At 35.0% G+C, this 20,758-nt stretch overlaps 1 protein-coding gene across 1 annotated transcript; it reads right to left on the bottom strand.

Annotated features, from left to right (window-relative positions):
- Positions 1-409: 409 nt before the first annotated feature.
- On the bottom strand, positions 410-18,341 carry LOC129269273 (xaa-Arg dipeptidase-like). Its single transcript, XM_054906749.2, has 8 exons — positions 18,183-18,341; positions 11,798-11,986; positions 10,382-10,585; positions 9,220-9,368; positions 5,765-5,907; positions 3,810-3,964; positions 2,754-2,979; positions 410-1,746 (listed from the first exon to the last, which is right to left on the bottom strand). Exons 2-8 carry the CDS (start codon positions 11,969-11,971, stop codon positions 1,601-1,603), a joined length of 1,197 nt encoding a protein of 398 aa, XP_054762724.2. The 5' UTR covers positions 11,972-11,986; positions 18,183-18,341; the 3' UTR covers positions 410-1,600.
- Positions 18,342-20,758: the final 2,417 nt, after the last annotated feature.

Below are 20,758 nucleotides of genomic sequence, written 5' to 3'. Positions count from 1 at the left end.
TCTCGGTTTCGTTTTTTCTGGGACGCACTGTACATTGATAGGCAAAATACCATAGTATTGCATAGAAAACAATGTAAATATACAATACATTTTATTGCCTCAGATTAAAGGCATACAAGAGACATCATGCTCGTCAAGTGGGGGGGGGGGGGCAACACAATAGATCGCTGCTCAAATCTACGCTAAGAGGAAAAAAGAATTCTACATAGTTGTTATAGGGCTACATTGCTGAATGTAGAAAAATAACCTGTTAAAATAAGTAGGTATACTCCATTTTGACTACTGATACCTCGGATTAAAAACTGTATAAAGTGATATACATGTCTGAAATCACTGTATTGGATTATTTCAACAAGATTTTTAACATTTGTGCAAATACTTGTATTTCAAGGTTCATTCTATTCAATTTAAGATCAATAATACAATTCTAATCCTACTATTTTTTATGACAATGATGATTTGTGCAACTTTACCTTTACAAATGTATCAGAAAAATATTCAGATCATTTATGAATTATAATATTCTTTTTGAATATTATATTATATTATTCATTCAGGTTCTTGTTATTTCATGAGGAGATCATGATTTAGCAATGGATGATTTAACATATAACATAAAGCATATTATCTCTCTGATACAGATTGTTATGCATCAGCTACTAATTGCACTTCAAATTCGTATTGCTATTACTTATTTAATATTTGACAAAAAAGTGTACATTCTTACTCTAATCACTAGTAGAGAGTGATATCTTCAAAGTCACATCACTCATAACGTTGTGCTCATTATTTTTTCAGTTGTTTGGGTAGAAAAGCAAGAATGATATCCTAATAAATTCATCACCTAAAAAAAAAACAGAAATGAGTTGTATAAAATGGGCACATACCATCTGATATCACTTTCAATAATATGACATTTAGTTTAAAATCATTAATATTATTCATCAGGGATGAACTCAAGTATAAGGTCTCATTTCCTGCTTAATTAGCTCATCCCCGCACACGTCTCTCATTATTTCATTCTGTTTTTGTTTGAATGCATATTTTGCATGATCTGCCTTTGTTTGCAAGTACATGTATGTGGGTTTTCTTGTATAATACCTCTATTTTTCTAAAGATGATTAGAGATAAATAAAATTAAATCTCCCTTTTTACTAGATTAAAATCAGTGAAAAATGCACTTGCAGTACATGAGCCGATCACGTATGATGTTCAGTACATGGCACCTGAAGCTCATCAATACGATAAAAAGTTATAATGATACATACAAAATTTTAGATTTCATGTATTACAATATTCAATATTGTATTTTAGCACTTTCTATAATACTTCTATATGAATTATGTATGAATGGAAAATTAAGCGATCTGAAAAGACTGGATTAAAATTCCTCATATAAGGATAGAAATTAGGACTAGTGTAAGTCTTTCCAATCAGCTTCAAAGTTCCTGAGATCAAAGTTTGAATAAAAAGATGAGCAATATATATGTACATATAAGGAATAGTTTAAGGGATGAGGAAATAAAATACATTTTCAATTGCATATAATAAAAAGTTAAATATTAAAATCTATCGATTATTCACGGATCACTCTAATGAACTATGCCATTGTTCCATTCATCTGGCAAGCAAAGTCCTTTTTAACACTTGCTAAGACGTCCTCATTTCCAGGCTTCATGATTTCAAGAGCTGTCAGAGCCATGGACTTAGCCTGGATCAGAGTCGGTGCCTGGGCTTCTGGAGCACCTGAAAATCAATCAGAGATAGAATTGGTAATGAGTAGATAATTAATTGCTATGATAAAGAATATATGAGTAAGAGACACGCACACGGTGATGGGGGGGGGGGGGGGGTGGGGAGAGATGGGGATGAGAGAGGTAGAGATTTGATAGAGACCAGTTGAAATTAATAATTACCACATAATCATCCCCTCAATTTCAATAGAGCATTGTAAATTTTGATTATTTACACCTGTTTGGTTTCTTTTTTCTTTTTTGTTGTCATGTATCTTTCAATGATGGTCAAGTAATCCTCATCAAAATGCAAAGTTTCAGCGAAATGCATTGCTGTTGCCCATGTAAGTGAATGGAGCGTTGTGGCCCAGTGGAATAGTCTCCGGACTTTGAAACAGAGGGTCGTGGGTTTGAATCCCAGCCATGGCGTAATTTCCTTCGGCAAGAAATTCATCCAAATTGTGCTGCACTTGACCCAGGTGACGTGAATGGGTACCCGGTAGGATTTATTCCTTGAACGCTTTAGCGCCTATTAATATGGCGGCTTAGCTACAGCCGGGGTAATAATATGATACCAAGTATCAAAGCGCAGTTGAGTATATGCACATAGTAACTGTGCTATATAAATGGACATATTATTATTATTATTATTATTAATGGCTTAGAACCACATCCCCTTTTTCCATTCGGAAAGCTGCCTCTACTACCACATTTGAAATTATACTAAAACACATCAACAGAAGATTCTACTCACTTTTGTTATCTGGTAACTAATACATCAAATTTTTCATCTTTTCCCCAAAAGATTTACATTTGAAAGTGCTATGGTATAGATTTTAGCACACCTAAATGCTGGATATAAATTATTATTATCATCATCATCCTCATCATCATCATCCTCATCACCATCATTGTCATCGTCATCATCATCACCATCACCATCAATATTATCATATTCAGCTTTCTAAAATCCCAATAATTTGTACATTTGTTCAAAGAAACATCACAGGGTGTACATACCTGCAGCTGCAGTGAACGGCCTAGAATGGTTGGCTGCAGTAGTACCCATGTAGTAGAAAGGGTGTATGCTAGGGACCACGTAGGATACATCCCCCATGTCGGTGGAACCCGAGCCACCCTCTTTATCAAAGACCACGCCCATATCACCGGCCTCCTTCTCATAGATCGATGCCATGGTCGGATTGGTGATGAGATTAGCATAGCCTCGGCGATCTGTGACAGAGCACTGGATGTGGAAGAAAAGATGAGGGTTACCCTCCTACAACATGTATAAGATTGATCAAAAGATTAGCATATCCTGAGCAATAACACAAGAAAGAGACAGGACTTTCAACCATTGATGATGAAATAAGCATAGGCTAAGAGCTCTTTAACTAAGCATTAGATATGAAAGACAGGATGGGGGTTGTATAATCCTATAAGATAGGTGAAAAAATTTTAGCATAGCATTCATTGTGCAAATATACAGATGTACGGAACTTCCAATCATTTATTGGTGAGATAAGTGTAATCTTAGAGATCATCAATTTACCATTGGATATGACATTATGAATGAACAGATGAGGGTTGAAAAATCTTGCAAGATTTGTGAAAACATAAGCATAGCCTCAGGGATATTTGACTCAGCATTGGATGTGAAAGAAAAGATTGGGGTTACAATCCAATGAGATTGCTTAAAAGATGGACATAAAAGTAGAGATCATTGACTTCTAATAAAAGATGTGGCAAACTCATTAAAGAATGGTGATGACACACATCATAATGTATATCTACATAGCTTAAGACCACTGTGACTGTGCACTAGTCTGGATATGAAAAGAGGGACTGGGCTACAAGATAATTAGCTTAAATTAAACCAATGTTCAGAAAACAGGCCAGAGTATGAACTAAAACAAAGATATGAAAGAAAGAATGGGGTTACAAATTAAAATTAGTCATTTGATCAATCTAATACAGAAATCATTTTCTACTTTCTTTTACAAGGTTTAAAATTTGGTCTTGCGACCGAGACGTGACTCGCGATTGGTAGCAAGTTTCGTGCAATAGTCTCCTTACCTTGCACCCCGTTGCCACGGCAGCACCCTCAGTGCATCCCACAATCTTTTTCTTGAGCTGTGAAAGTTCTTCCTGTGTGGGTGCCCTCAGGTAATAGGTGAGTTCAGCTTCTTCAGGTATGATATTGGGCTTGGCCCCACCTTTTGAAAATATACCTGACAGATGGAAAAAGACACAAGCCCATGAAAATAACAGTGTTATCCTGGAACCGATTGGACGAAAGGGTCATTGCAGGGTTCAGCTTTCGTGTCACCTGTCTACTATGATGCAATGTATGAGGCGCATTTTAACAATTTATTATAAACTATTAACATTATATATTTGTAAACTGATTTTTATATAACAAAATAAATACTACTTTATTTGTAAGCAATGGTTTTCATTCACTTCAAAGTAAAAATGAAATATATTTGAGGTAATATATTCAAAAGGAGCCTTTTAAATAAATGGAGCATCATAAGATATCTGTGACAAAAAGTTGCTCCTTGTTGCTACTTGCACAGACACCTTTGTACAATCCACCCCCCCCCCCCCGGCTATAAACTCTCACAAAGTGGCACATCCTCCCAAACACTGCAACGCTATCATGGACAGTTTTATAAAATCTTGATCTATAACTTATAATCTCAATCTCTATCTTACATGTATGAGCTTAGCTGAGCTAATATGTATTTCCCTGATTGTTGTAATTTCATTTTTGTTCCATCATTAGACAAATAACCTCAGAGCTTGGAATATGATCATCCTGACATGTTTAATTTAATTTGCACATAAATTTTCAAAGAAAAAAAATTATCAAAAATCATAATCAATATGTGTAACAAAGCTTTCTAAACCATGAAAACTATACAGTAAATATTGTCTGTAGTCTTAGTACAGATAAAATATTCAAGTTTCAACGTCTATTTTGGAGCTCAGTTCAGCACCCTCGCTTTCCATTTCAAGTGAAGTTCACCCTGCCATCAAGTTTATTTCAACAAATGCCTAAAAACAAGATCAATATATGAAAGTTTGCCGAAAACCCAGTAAAAAACAATAGGTGAGAAATTTGAAAGTTTTCTCAGTATATTTTGGACAGTGGGTATGTGCCGCGGAAGGGACCCCCGTTTTTACACCCAATTTTCCGTTCCACTGCATACCATTTCTCTTCCATAGCCAGGTGCCAAAGAAAACCTGTTCCAAGGTTTTTCTTCTGTTGCACTCCACACTTGGAAGAATCCCCATACCATTGCAGTAGATGGAATCCATAGCTGATTGGCTGATCGCGCATCTCTCTTCCCTCATGCCAAAAGCAATGGGTGCAAGAATTACACTGGCGATCAGTTGAGCTTGAGCTCCGCGTAGCTGTCAGTAAAGCTGCGCTGCAAGACGTGTGGAGAGTTTGGGCGCGTGTTTGGATGATTGGTAGGCAGCGTCCAAAGTCAAAACAAAAAGATGTGTATTCCATCAACATTGTAGTCAAATTCCCCCTCCCCATTTAACACCCTTCAGGCTTCAACTGGCTGCATTCCTTTAAAGTGCTTTACAAAATATGATCAGAGGTTGGATTTATTTCTCGTTGTGCAAGATATTATCATGAGGCAATAATAATTTCATCACACTTCTCAAATTCTACAGAAATTATCCTTGTATTGAACCTAAGCCAAGTAAATCCTCTGTTCAGAGCTTGGCATGCTTTTGCAGAGCTCTCCTTTTTAGTTTAGAACATTTTAAACACATCCACCAGCACAAAACACCAAACTTGAAATCTTCAACAGTATTTAAAGCAAGATAATACAATTCAAATCTGCTTTGAAAACATTTAAGTGACAAAAACATCATCTAGTAGCATTTCCAGCAGCTTTCCTGTGTCCTTTCTTCCTCATTCTTTTTTTGCCTGCTTTGCACAGAGATCTTTTTTGAAAGGTATAATATGTCATAAAAGAATGATTCTATTATCATTATTAATAACGTACCATGAACTCTCCATTCGGGTTTTAACTGTTGCCTCATGACCGAAATATTATTGTAGCACATAACAGCTGCATCTAATGCATTCACTCCTTCCCAGGGACATGTTGAAGCGTGGGATGCAACACCACTATATGATATTATCATCCTGTTAAAACAAAATGATACAATCATCATGATGATATTAATAATAACAATAAGACAATAATAATATTGATGACAATAATAATTATTCAAAATAAAATAGGAAATAAAAAAATTATTGTGATTATTATATTTGGTAATGATAATAATAATAGCAATAAATGATAATAATATTTATGACAAGGAAAATTTTAAAAGAAAATGGGACAGAAAAAAGAAAATGATTGTAATAATAATGGTACTACTTCTACTACTACAACTACTTCTACTACAACAAAAACTACTACTACTACTACTACTCCTCCTCCTCCAACTGCTACTACTACAATGACAATGATTATTTAAATGAAAATAGGACAGAAAAAATATGGATGATGAAGATGATCTGTTTTCATTCTTTTTTTTTAATCAGTATCATGCTTTTTCTGTTATAGGATTTATCATACATGTAATAAGAACTTATCATAATATTCTACATGTACATCTGTTATTTTGGGGTTTACAAGCCTAATGTCCTGAGAAGAAGGAGCATATGGTAAATTGCAATTTCCTCTATTAAGTACATGACATATTGAAAAGCCATACCTGCCACTCTATCAACAATTTACATACCAAATTGCTAATTCAGATATATAGTCTTAAGGACACCGCACACGTTACGATTAGACTGCGATCCCATATTGGAATAAAACGAACATGTAGAATTTGATGCTAATACCTAATATCTTACTGTATAATGTTCGAAATCATCGTACAAATACCTATGTTCATATCGGTAACTACGCTACATGTATCAACCTTAATAGAATAAAAGCAAATTTCAAATGTAATATCTAGTCGTAATGACATTACAGCAGCCGTACGATAGGCTATGACTTGAAACTAACTTGGCCTTTACTCCAAAATAAAAGCTTGCAATCATCAAATAATGTAATATTAGTATTTTTTCAGTTAATTTGAACCTCAAATAAAAAGATTCTTTACATTTTCAGAAAATGAACAAATTGGGATTTGTTCCAAATCAGATTGTGGACCAGTTGTAGGGGATGCGGTGGCCTCATCCTTTTAGCTTATCTCTTATTGTCAAATTTCACTTTCACTGTGATTTTTGTTTTCTGTCTTTCTTTTTTTTCTCCAAATAAATCATTACCAATATTAAATTCTCCTTTAAGCAAGTTAGTGCACATATGACAACATGAATGTGAGAGCACATCTTCTGACAAAAACATGAGTACAGTACATTAAATGAGTGATTTGTTATGCGGTAATGATGTCTTATCACTCAAGAACTGAGCACTTGATTTGTTGCAGACTATCATCAACGCATGTCTGATAAAAATTTGAGTCACACTAGATGAAATCAATCACACCCATTGGCCAGTATTCTGAACTCGGGTTTAAACTAAACCCTGGTTTAAGATTGTGGTTTATCTATGGAGAGCCAATTGGAGCACAAATCCCTGACAGTACATATTCAATTTATAAACTCATATGACACCCAAATTGTTCATAATTGTCCCGGAATGATTTTTTTTTCATTGTAAAAGCAAAAGGAAACAAAAGAGTAATCATAAGAAATATATAATATAAACATAATTTTTTTTTTTCTTATCAAAGAGTTACTGTTAAAGTTAAATCTGACTTCAGAATACAGGCCATTTTGATTTACATGTATTAATATTAGCAAAAATGATATTCAACCATGATAAACACAACTATCATTGATAGAGATGGCGTGATACATGTAGCTCAGTCGGTAGAGCGAGGGTTTATGATTCTGGTTACTTGTGTTCAATTCCCACTTGGTGCGCTAGTGCCCTTAAAGGCATTAAGCCTCAATTAAGCCTCAAATGACCTTAAGACGACGGTCCTCTAGTTGCTTGCTTACAAGCATTCATGCTTTCTTAATAGCAATCATGATAAAAGTTATCAAAAAATTAGAAGCATAATGTTATATATATTTCCTGAATATCTGAATAATAATCCAAAAGACAAATGAAGATACTATCATCAAATTGATATGATCCTTGGTAAAATTGTGTAATGATGCAAAATGTTCATATTGAATGAATCCATACATGTACCAACATGGTAATTTTTTTCTGATTAAAATGGTTAGATGAATATGAATAATTTAGTTCAAATTCAACACCAAATAGGTTAAGAATCAATTTTCATGAAGAATGATGAATCTTTTAGTTCCAGGAAATGGCATAAATAGTTGTTAGCAACAATAAGGGTGGGTACTGGGTAGCAATAGGGTGTGTTCAATGTCGAGTTTCAAATTTAAACAGCAACATGAATCATGATTGAAAACTCAATTACAAAACACAGAACACGATCAGCAGTGCACTGTTCAGTGTCGAAAATACAAAGCTGATTATTTGTTAATCGTCTTTAAATTTCCCGCTCTCGTTAGCACAGCTTTATTGAGCAGTTTTACCAATCACAAGAAAGGTCAATTCTGGCCCCAGCTTGTGTACGCTTCTACTGCAAGAGCAAATTTAAAGACGTTTCAAAACCCAATCGTGTTCAATGTTGCATTCGCGATGCTGAAGGTCGTAGAACCTGAACTGATCGCGTTTACAAACGCATCTTTTTTTACATTCAAATTTCCCCCCTAATCATGATTTGAAAGACAATTACTTTTACAACCAGGAAAGGAGGACATTGAACACACCCTTTGTTTCTCATTATGTCTGCGTTTTCTAATCACGTTTTCAATCATGATTCATGTTACCATTTACATTTGGAAACCGACATTGAACACACCCATAGTGAGAACTACATAATGTATCAGTGCTCGTGCCACTCAAAGACTTAGTGAGAAATATAATATGCTATTAAAAGACTTACGTGGGAACGAAAGTGATGTTTTTCTCTAAAACTTTGTGTTCGACTACAATAAAAGCTAAAAAAATGATTTTACTAAAATATAGTAGGCCTACAACTCTGTGAATAACAATCCAGGTATCAAATTGCAATCTTGGTATTTTCATTCGGAATACAGATTTACACAGCATATTTTCACAAGTTACAAATACACAAATTTTCCAGGAAAATAAAGGCAAATATGACATTTAATGATTTTGAGAGTCATTTTCTTTTTAATATCTTTATCAATGAATGAATGATTCTGATGCAAGAGACTGGGGAGAAGAAAAGTTTCGAAATATTTTTTTTCCTTACATTTATTTTTTATGACTGTTTTAGCTCTGTTTCAAGAGTTACTTGGTCAAACTTAAAATATGGTAAAATTGGCCCCATCAGATAATGAATCAGGGGAGCGGGAGGGGAAGGGGGCATAAACCCTCACCTTGCAACAGCAATAATCATCGGTCTTGATACATTGTTTGGGAAAGGATGCGCCATCATGGCGATGTCAATGCCTTCAAATGCTCCTGCATTGATGAGATCTATCTTTCCCCCTCCTCCTTCCTCTGCAGGAGTTCCTAGGACAGTCACCTACATGTATAGAAAACAGGTTTGGATGAAAAGGTCCAGGTGTGAAGGTGGTGTTTCATAATGCTGTTTTACCAAGATGTCTTGGGCTGAAGGGAATAGTATACAAATGATGAATGTTTATTAGTGCAATGGACGGAATACTTCATGAGGTGAAAGATGAAATGATCCATTCAACTCGGCTACGCCTCGCTGAATGGATCATTATTTCATCTTTCACCGAATGTGCGAGTGCGAGTTCGGTCTGTTGATTGAACATTACGTCATTACTGCCGGTGCCTGCAGCTGCAGTCTCGGTGTGTGCGTGCAATGGACAAAATCGTATGGATCCAAACTTGCACGATGAATGGACCCAAAATTGCATGGTTGATGACGTCACTGCAAAATGGGCTGAATTACAACCAATCATATCACAAGGATCTATTTAGTGTCATATAAATAGGAACATCTGGAATATTTCAAGTCCCTCGGAAACCAGCCTGAGTTAAAAAAAAAAAAAAACATTTGCAAATTTTACAAAAAGAACTGAATAATAAAGTCTTCTGGAATCTGGATACGAAACAAGGAAGTTAAGATCGTTTGAAAAATGAGATCACTGTAATGCACATCTCAATTGGAAATTTGTGATAAAATTGTGACAAATGGAGCAGAGTCAGAAGACATCTCTTCATTTTTGTCTCTAGCCACTTTTCCCCTGGAGTGGTAATTAAATATGATATCAATAATACATTTGAGTAAAATATTTTGACAGAAGATTACATTTTGAGCCATTTTGAAACAGTGAAGCAAATAGGAAAGGAGCGTATTTCCTACATCACAATAACATAATTATAATGCCGGTATAGTGTTTCATAACTTCTGAAAATTTTCTTATTATCTGATACACTTCAAACCTTCACTTATTATTTTATTTTTCCTTTAAATCAACATTACACTGACATTTGATTCCCTTTAGGGATAACACTCTTGTTTGTCAGTTTGTACCATATTCTAATTTTCAGATCTCAATCCCTTACCCTTCCTATTGGTGTCTCTTCACGTTCTAGCGCAGCTTTGATTCCCAGACCTGCACCTGCTCCACATTCAGCTATCAGGTTATGTCCACAGGCATGGCCAATTTCAGGAAGAGCATCGTATTCACAGATCACACAAACATGGACACCAGTATCAGATCCATATGTAGCCTTGAATGCAGTCTGAAGGTGATAATTTCTTGTAACCTAAAAAATATAAGAAAATAATTCAATTTTTTTTTTGCAACTGAAAACATTCCTCCAAAATGTTGATTGAGAAAAGTGGGGAAATTGAGTAAAATCAATTTACACAAAATATTTTCAATATACATGTATGGACAAAGCAAGATGACACACAGGTTTTATGGAAACTATTGAAAAAAAAATAGGAAAAATCAACTAGACATTATAATTTATATGTACTACGTAAAAAATTGTTAGATAAAGGTCTGTTTGTTTCACACCTTGCTTCTTACTGTTTTAGCATCAGGCCATACTTGTATGAAATCGAAAAGTGACTGATCTAGTGTCTTCAAATAGGAAATATCATTTTAATTTTCTTTTCATTGATCAGTGTTGGCAAGTACCTGTTCTCTTCTAATCCATTCACTTCAAAACAAGGGAGGATCAGGAGAATAGAATTGAAATCCCCTAAGTCTGCATAAACCATGGAAAATGACCAAGGGAAATAGAATCTTAACAAGAGTGTCGCTAAGGCGAGCACATAAAACACCTACTTGTAATGCAGAAAATGGAGTTATTGGTCAAGCAAGAAGAGTGGAAGGTGGCGACTTCACCTTTGACCTTCTGATCTCAAGATCAATAGAATTCCTGGGATCCATGCTGGTAAGTATCATACACACCAAATTATATGAGCCTACATGTAGGTTAAGTTTAACCATGGAGGTTTCTACCTCCATGGTTAAACTGAAGTTATCGTGTTTACAAGGACTTTAAAAGGGTAAGATGAAAGCATATCACTGTGACCTTAACATTTGACCTTTTGACCTCAAAATCAATAGGCTCCATGATAGTATAATACACATGTACACACCAAATTATATGAGCCTAGGTTATTAAGTCAAACTTAAGTTATCGCGTTTACAAGGACTGCAGAAGGGTAAGATGAAAACATATCACTGTGACCTTGACCTTTTGACCTTAAAATCAATGGGCTTCCTGGTACCCATGCTAGTATCATACACACCAATCATATGAGCTTAGGTTAAGTCAAACTGAAGTTATTGCGTTTACAAGGACTGCAGAAGGGTATTAAAGATGAAAACATGTCACTGTCACCAAATTATATGAGCCGACAGACAGGCAGACGAACGGACATCAAGCATGATACCATAATACTTCCTGTCTAGGATGGGCATATACTAGTAGTACATAAAAATTGTCTGACCAAATGCTCACCTCAAAACCCTCCTTCTCAAAGAAGTCTGTGAGGAATTTGTGGGAATTGTGTTCTTCAAAATTCAGCTCTGGATGTGACCAGATCTGTTGACTGAGTTCATTCAGTGCTTCAGCCGAGTCATCAATTTTAGTCTTGGCAGCCTCTCTTGTCTTGCTCCACAGGTCTGATGCCATGTCTGCTCGTTATTACTATGTAGAAAAATAGGGGAAAAATCCATTTTACTAAAAGTCAAAGTTAATACTTCCACATATTTTTGAAAGAAAGTTGTTCTTGACCACGTCACACAGGAGGCATTTAACATTATTAGCGTGGGCAGTTTTTATGCACACATGTACTATACATACATGTAGGAATCTCACATTTCTGTGCAAGAAGCCAAATCAGAAAATATGTGTGTTGACTGATTTTTTTTTGGGAGGCTCTCAATTGTGAGGAGACAAAAGAGAAGGGCATTTTTCTTCTCAATTAGAGCCAAGGTAACAAAGCAAACTTAACTGTAAACTTCCTTATTTTGTGTTCAAAGAAGCTATTCAGGCAAAGAGGGACTTTAAATAGCTTTTACTGAGTACACAAAGGACATTTCTTTCAGAGATAAGAGAAATCAAACTCTGTGAGCTTCACTACACATCGTGACCAAATCCCCATGAAAAAGCAACTTTGACTTCACAGAATCTACAATGTACGGTAGGCCTATAGGTGAAAAGCGTTCAGTAAAAAGAACCAATCCTTTGAAATGATCTATGGTACATACATGTACATATATTTTCTGACCATATTGCGCCTTTGAGGTGTTATTGATCAACAATATATATCTACTACAGTTTCCCTCAAAGTACATGTATGACCCTCATTGTGTGTCTCAATTTAACCTTTATGTACAGTACATACCAGTATCACTGTCCTAAAGAACACCAGCTTAACATTGAGACAAAGAAACCAATCTTCCTTGTGGAAATAATGGTATCTTCAAGTAAATACTGTGGGTTAAATTGCAGGTAGTTTTTCTGAGGCTTTTGGACGTTCTATAATTCTAAAGGATGGACCCTTCTTGTGCAGAATGGGAAAGCGTACTTTCCTGCACTACTTCTTGGCAAATTGATTATTCCTTCATGGATCCGAATGTACATGTATATATACTGCCGACCCAATTTGTATAAATGCAGCGGGTGAGAGATCGGATGATGAATACAACTGCCATGTGATTGAATCATTACTTTCTATAAGAGGAAATACAAAAAACCTCACCTAAAAATAGAACATCTTTGCAATAAATAGCTGATTTACAGCTCATGCTAACGATGAATAATACAGTTACAAGATATTCTTGATGACTTGACAACGCCACGGTGATAATTGTGCACTTGCGAGAACATTCAACTGCATATCAGTCCACATTCATTTTCAAGTCTAACAAGTAGTTCTGCCCCATCCTTTTTTGTCCCCCTTTTTTATTCATCAGAGACTCAAATAGTCAACAGATAAGTGACCACCTTGGCCTGAAGGCCTTGGTCCAAGACTTTAAAAATCTTTATAGAGTCAGAAGAGGATACATGCACACTCCTAATGTTTTAACATTCATTTTCAAGTCTTTCTAATCACAATTACAAATGGAATTCCCAAGATATTGCGCAGTGAATCTCAGAACATTAAGTAAATTAACCTCCGAAAATGTAATTTAAGAATTATTGCAATCATGACGAGAAAAGCTTTGCTTTTGTGATGACCCTTGCAACTATCTTATTCATTGTGTAACAGAAAATACTGCAAATTTTTATGTATTATACACTTGATAATTTATATACAAAATTATTTGTTCATTATTTATGTCAAATTCTAGATATGTATTTTCTTGTCAAAATCTTTTAATGAAAAATGTTGCAAAAACCAATAAAAGAAGTGAAATGAAATACCCAAATCAATTAACAAAATTATCATCAGTGCTGAGTGGATATCTAACCGGACCTCCAATCATATATGTACCCTTCTGTGTCTTGCATAGTACATGTACACACATTTGTCCTGGCTTGTCTGAGATTTCTTTTCTTAATTTTTTTTACCCAAGATTCTCAAGTAAGGTAAAAAAGGAAACATAACTGAAATAAAATCTGAATTTTAACACATTCCTTTGAATCCAGGCTGCAGATCTTCCCAATTATTGGCAAAATCTTGTTTTAAAAAGTATTAAGACCCTACAAATGGGAATATACATTGTCGGCATAGCCTTGCTAATTCTGCAAACCTTTTTTTTCTTCAACTCATTCATTCATTGTAGTATTAAGCCTTCCAAACTCATCTTGTTGGCCAAAATGTGGTTTAGGGAACCACTCGTCAATTTGTATGTGCACACTTGTGTGCAAGTGAATGGAGGTGGAAATACATTGTAGGGAACCAATGGCAAGCATGTGACTGAATAAAGTGATGCTGTACTAAGACGGTGGTTCCCCATTTTTTTTTTAGGTCTAAATGACATTATATTATCCTGAACGATGGCCCTCTATTTTCGTTAGACTCTAATCTTTCTTTTGAGATTGCGCATATTCTAAGAAAATATCGAAAATATACGTTACCGATGATTTATTCCTCATTTTTTTATTTTTCTGCCGGAGAAGAAAAACTGGCAACCATGTGTTGCTGCCCTCTACGTTCATTGAGTTATGCTTTTATCAAGGCTTTCTGATTAGAATTTTCGATATCCTGGCCAATCAATGCGAGCGACAAGTTCCGAATGCACGCACATAGACAAGCGCAACGCCGCGGCATGAATCGCGATATATAGCGATAGTAAATACGTCTGTAAGGATGATGACGTCATCCAAGATGGCAACTTACGATGACCAACGAAAGGATCGAGGATGACTATGTTTTGATCATCATTTGAAAGGAATTAGCGGTTACTGCGGGTTAAGGTACAATATTTCTGAATTTTAGATATTTTCTCGTAAATTTGGATGTAATTTCTTTTTTATAATGTGACATTTTATGTAAAAAAACAATCCGAAAATCGTGTTTCCGCTGAATGTTAGATCTAACGTTTACTGTTACGTACGGGCCAACAACTCTTCAATGTATTGGTGAGAGGAGCCAAGGCAGTATAAATTATTATTTAACAAATAATGAAATTTGAAACTTGATTAAAAATAATTATTATAATAATAATTATTTATAATCATGTATTAGATTTTATTATTTGTTAAATAATAATTTTTATCTAAAAATTGTTCTTCAAAACGGCATTTTGTAACATCGTTAACGTTAATCGAAGGTACGTCATACATAAGCGGTTCAAGGGTCAAGCCTTTCCTTGGGAAATCCATCTTTGTTTACATGTGTCTCTTATTAATATGGGAGGCGGTTCACTGCTTCGTGATCAAATGACAATATCAAAATCATAAAATGCCATAGTCATAGAGCCTTTTTTTTATTAAAAAATATTAGAGGTCTAACTTTTCCTTTTATGAGGGTCCAGTTTGTGCCTCGATGTCAGGATTCTGTGTCCCGATAGACCTTCATCCATATAATCAGGGTAAGTGCATAATTTATTTTTTTTTTTTTAATTTATTGAGTGCTATTGTTGCGACCCAATTCTACCCCATTTTGGAGAGTATGTCTGCCTCGTATATGGTAGGGGGTCCTAAAGCTGCGCGGGTCCTAAAGCTACGCACCACTCATCGCGCATACAGTTTTTATGGCAAATGCGCACTCTGTGTGTGGAACTGTGACTGCAGAGTGAAGAACGATTCCTATTCAATTTTTTCTACAGAGGCTGCAGTAAATCTCAGTAAAGAGAAAACCAACAACTGTTTGGAATTTTGGAGTTATATTCGCTTAAATTTCATTTTATCCTATAATAATATGAATATATTTTAGAAATTGAGGCACAGTTAATACTATTTTTTTGCATGATAAATCGAGTGCGTAGCTTTAGGACCCCTTCTAGTTTCTACATCGGGTGGCTAATGAAGAGGCGTTCGGAAAACACGGCGGGATTTTCGTATTATTATTAGTGAGTTTTGCGTTATTTTCTTCTTGGTTAATGATCTTTAGAATTTTTGCCACAAATTAGTGAAAGATATTTGTTGAAATATTAAAATTGGGATAGTTTTTATTGTTTGAAAACAAAGTGCGTAGCTTTAGGTCCCCCCATCATACTATTATTACACGGACGAGTCCTGGGGCGGTATTCTGAAAACGTTCTTATCTACGTCACGATCTCAAATTGGTATTCTGAAAACGTTCTTATCTTTTTCCTATCTTTTTTTCTTATCTTGCTAAACATCCTATGCTGAGCGCGTAAATGTATTACTCGCGCATATAATACAAAAACGCGCTAAAAAGATAAGAACAAAATGAAGATAAGTGGTATTCTGAAAACGTTCTTATCTTTTCTCTTTCTCATCTTTCACGATATTTATGATAATATTTAAGATAGCTAGAGGGTTATCACATCTCACGATGTCCGCGTTCTTTCTTGCTTAAAATCGATGGCCACTAGTAGTAACAAGTACCCACAAGTATTCCTCCCACCCTTTCTTTCATTCACCCTTTATTTCCCGTCTCTTTTTTCTATCCCTTTTTTCTTTCTTTCTTTCTTTATTTATTTTCTCTTTTTCTTCCTTTCTATGTGTCTGTCTTTCTTCCTTTCTATGTGTCTGTCTTTCTTCCTTTCTTTAAGTTCATTCTTCTTTTATATTTTTTTGTTTTATTCTTTTGAATCTTTTAATTTCTTTACTTTTCTTTTGCTTTGTTTCATTTATTCTTTATTTCTGCTATTATTCTTTCCCCTTTCTCTCTTCCTTTCCTTTTCATTTTTCTTTCTTCCGTCACATTTTTGTAATCTTTTTCTTTCTTCCTTATTATTTTCTTTCATTCTTTCGTCTTTATATGTGCTTTTCCTTTTTCCCCTTTTTCTTTCTTTCTTCCTTCCCTTAATATTATTTTTTCCCCTTATTTCTCTTTTCTTTTCTTTTTTTACTTTTTATTTTTGGGTTCTTTTTTTTCTTTTTTCGTTCATTCGTTTATTCTTTCTTTCATTTTTTTTTTTCAATTTCTGCTTCCTGACACTCTTGTGTCTTATTTACCTCCTTTGTTGTGTTTTATTCTTTATTCGCTCATTCTTTTTCGTTCATTCTTTATTTACTCTCTTTCTTTACTTTCCTCTCTGTGTCTTTCTTCTATCAATTAAAAAAAATATTTTTCTTTATTCTTTCCATTAATGTTTTTTGTTTTCTTTTTTTATTCATTCTTAACTTTTCTTGACTTTTTATTTTCCCTTTTCGTTCCTTTTCTTTATTTGAATTTACCTTTCTTTCTTTCTTTTTATCTTTCTATAATCTTTATTTTTGCTTTAATTTTCCTTTCATTTTTTCTCTCTCATCGTTATTTCTTTGTTTCATTTTCCTTTTCCTCTCTTCCTTCACTTTTTACATTTTTTTATTCTTTCGTTTTCTCTTTCTTTCACACTGTCTTTTTTTCAAACTTTTTTCTTTTTCGCTTCTTCATTACTTCATTTTATCCTTTTTTAATCTTTTTTATTTTTTCCTTTTACTTTTTTCCTTTAAGTTTCTTTATTTTCTTTCTTTATTTTTTCTTCCTCACTTTATCATTGATAATCGTTCTATTTCTTTTTCCTTATTTTTATTATTATTTTTTTTTCTTAAGTCCTTTTTGATTGCTTACTTTCGTTTACTCTTTATTTCTTTCATTATTTTCTGCTTTGTTCCTTTCATCTTTTTTTTTTATTTCTGCTTCATTCTGACACCTTTCTGTCTACTTACTGTCTTTCTTCATATTTTGTTCTTTATTCGTACCTGCTTTATTTACTTTTTTTCTTTCTTTATTTTGTGCACGTGTCTCGAAATAATAATCAGTCATTGCGTATAAAATGCCTATTTCGCGCAATGCGCCAGAAACAGTGTACGCACAGCGCCCATGATATTCTCTTGACATAAGGAACGCTTCTATTGGTTAAACTGCCAATATAAAGTGCATTTTGATTGGTAATATCCTAAAAATGGGCGTGTTGAAGATAAGAAGGAGGCAGTCCTTACAAAGATAAGAACGCGTTAAGAAGATTTTCAGAATACCGATTTGCAATGATTTTAGCGTCTTCTTATCTCAATGAGATAAGATAAAAGATAAGAACAAAGATAAGAACGTTTTCAGAATACCACCCCTGGGCTCCGGCCCGCGATGCGGGCCGAAGCTCCCTGGGTTAGCCTGCCGCAGCGTGTCGTACCGTGCACTAGGACATGTAACCCAGGCCCAGGGCCAGGGAGCTCTCGCGTAGCTCCGACTCTGTCTCTACTCTGTTACTGTTACTGTTAGTGTTACTTAGGCTAGCTCTGACTCTGTCCAACATTTGCTTATAATTTATATTTGACTTACCTAGATCTATCACACTCACACTGATTGATTGCCAATTTGAACAAAATAATGATTTAATTCCAATTCCAATGATTTTCTAACACAAAGTAGTATAGAGGGTAGGACGTTCAGAAATTTGTGTTTTATTGTTATAATTCGACATATACCCGGTACGCGTATACGGTACGTACGTACGTACGTACCAACGAACGTAGAGGGCAGCAACACACAAGCGTCAAGGCCCTATATAAACAAGGTTGCGACAACAGGGGTCAAAGGTCAAATTTGAAGGATCTCGAATAGTTCCAACCGGGCCTTTTTGTCGACTGCTACCATTGGAAATGCGTGCACAATTTTTAATCATTTTTTTTAATTATATCGGAAATTGACGTTAGAAATTTATTTTTACGCTGCACACTCATATCAATATATTAGCGACCACCTAAATTTATCAAATTTGTACGATCTTATAACAAAATACGTGAAATATCGTTGATTTGAAAAATGGCAACCGAGTTCGTCGCACGCCGTAAATGCTCACTGCTGCTGTACCGAGCGGGACGCTGCACTAATTTCCCCCGGAACTGTCGGGCTGGATGAAAGGTTCTGCTGGTCCCCCACGGGTCGTTAGGAGATGTATGTGGTGCCATAAATTACTAGTTTCGTATCCTAAATTCTTATTGTACTAGATTTGTGCCGTTGTAAATTTAGCTGATTTTGATATCTCTTTTACCAGAGCGCTCAAAAACATGAATTGATTTGACTTTGAGCATCTTTGAAATTGAGACTTTGTCTTTGTGCTTTGACTTTGTCGACCCTTTGTCTTTGACTTTGACTGAGTGGGCCCTTATTTTTTTTTTTTCAATTTCTGATAACAGGCGGCACATATCATCAACTTGGTGGTCTTCCATGTGGCCCTGGCCCTATTAACAAAAAAAGAACAGCAAAAAATATTACTACTAGATCTAATAATAGGGCCAATATAGGCAAGTCTAAGAACAAGAAATACTAATAGATCTAGATATCTACATGCAGTGAGTTATATCAATATAAACATGACAAAATGTACAGGCAAAAAAGTGTATGCAAACATGTTATAAGAAAGGTTATTGGTATCCTTAGGAATTACGTTCATTTGATAATTAACTTTGGCAATTTGATTTGAATCATTTTTTTTTATTTAGATTTTGAAGATGAAACATATTGCCTATTAATAATTGGTGGAAAGTGAGATAAGTGCTGTGCAGAATGCAGATATTCACTTCCACAAACTTTATTTTTAATTAGAACAAAATTAATTTCGGGAATTCAATTTATTTTGGGGCCATTAAGGCATAAGATGAATTTACAATACAACCAGGACTGTACCAAATAATGAAGCATTTATCCAGTTTAGATTAAAAAAACACATTACATATAAAAGAAAGTAAATAAATACTTATTCATTTCATTTCAATCACCACACAGCACATGGGTTACTAACTGAGGATAAGGTTAGGTTATATTATAACCTATTACATTGGATAAGTGGTCTTGTCAGTTGTCACCAGAATTACAAAAGGCTAGAGCTAGTTTCCTCCTTATATTCCTATCGCTACAGATTTTTTATAGCGTTCTTAATATTTCTACCCTTTATGCCCTGTAAAAACATACCATGGTGTTTGGATTTTATACCATTTCAATGCATTACATACATGTACCTCGTTGCTCTGGAGATCAACATGCTTTATTTTATTTTCATATATGATACAGGCCAGGGTTATCCTCATAGTTGCCACCGTGATGTAAAACTATTCCGAAGGAAAGTGAAATACCCAAGTAGGCCTAGTACAGTACTAGACCAAAAGCTTTAGTATCTGTATCTGGTTGTTTTGCTGAACTGTGTTGGCTTCTCTCACTTAGTAAAATGTCAGAAATTGTTAAATAAATCCCTAGAAATGGTTATTCCTGTCTAGCCTAGTACCAATTTGGCTATAAACTCTTTGTTGTGTACTGGGTGAGTTCAATTCTCACAAGGCATATTCGAACATCATTGACCACCAAGTCTATGATAACCCTAAATGCTTTCATGGTGTCAGTACATGGACAAATGAGTTTAGTAATCCAGTTGGTTTGCATGTAGCTTCCTTTTTTTTTTAAATATTACTTTCATTTCTGCACTGCCAATACTTTGCACATTTTCTAGACCAAAAATCTTCAATCTCTGTACCATCTCAGATGTTGTTCTGGAAGTTTCCATGGCAAAAAAGAATAGTGTAGCAAAAAACATCTGAGATAGTGTAGTAGGTTTCATGGTCATCATGTATCTTTCTTGGGCAAATGTTGGTCCTGAAAAGGACCACCCAATCTTGACGTTGCGACAAGTGTGTTCTTGTCGTCCTACTCATGCCTTGTGTACTGAAAGCCCTCTCGCTCAGACAGCAAGTATTGTATGTGCTAGTCCTTACGTGGAGCCACACTTAGAACAAGTTTCATTCGGTCTGTGCCTGCAGACTAAACTAATGTTGCCATGGCACCTCCTCACCCATCCAATGCCATATAAAGTTCATATTGGCATTAAAACGTATTTGCTTAATAAAACAACCTCTTTACAACTA

Source organism: Lytechinus pictus, chromosome 10 (genome assembly GCF_037042905.1).
Source record: "Lytechinus pictus isolate F3 Inbred chromosome 10, Lp3.0, whole genome shotgun sequence".
NCBI classification, from domain to species: Eukaryota; Metazoa; Echinodermata; class Echinoidea; order Temnopleuroida; family Toxopneustidae; genus Lytechinus; species Lytechinus pictus.
Note: the sequence above shows the minus strand (reverse complement) of the source record. Positions and strands in the feature narration are given on the sequence as shown.

What these genes read in the sequence shown, in the direction of transcription:
- LOC129269273 (XM_054906749.2), bottom strand. Translation starts at nt 11,971, where the DNA reads ATGGCATCAGACCTGTGGAGCAAGACAAGAGAGGCTGCCAAGACTAAA. An exon ending in ACCCGAATGGAGAGTTCATG is followed by an intron (nt 3,965 to 5,764) that starts GTACGTTATTAA and finishes TCCATCTGTCAG; the next exon opens with GTATATTTTCAAAAGGTGGG. An exon ending in CCGTGGCAACGGGGTGCAAG is followed by an intron (nt 2,980 to 3,809) that starts GTAAGGAGACTA and finishes TTCCACATCCAG; the next exon opens with TGCTCTGTCACAGATCGCCG.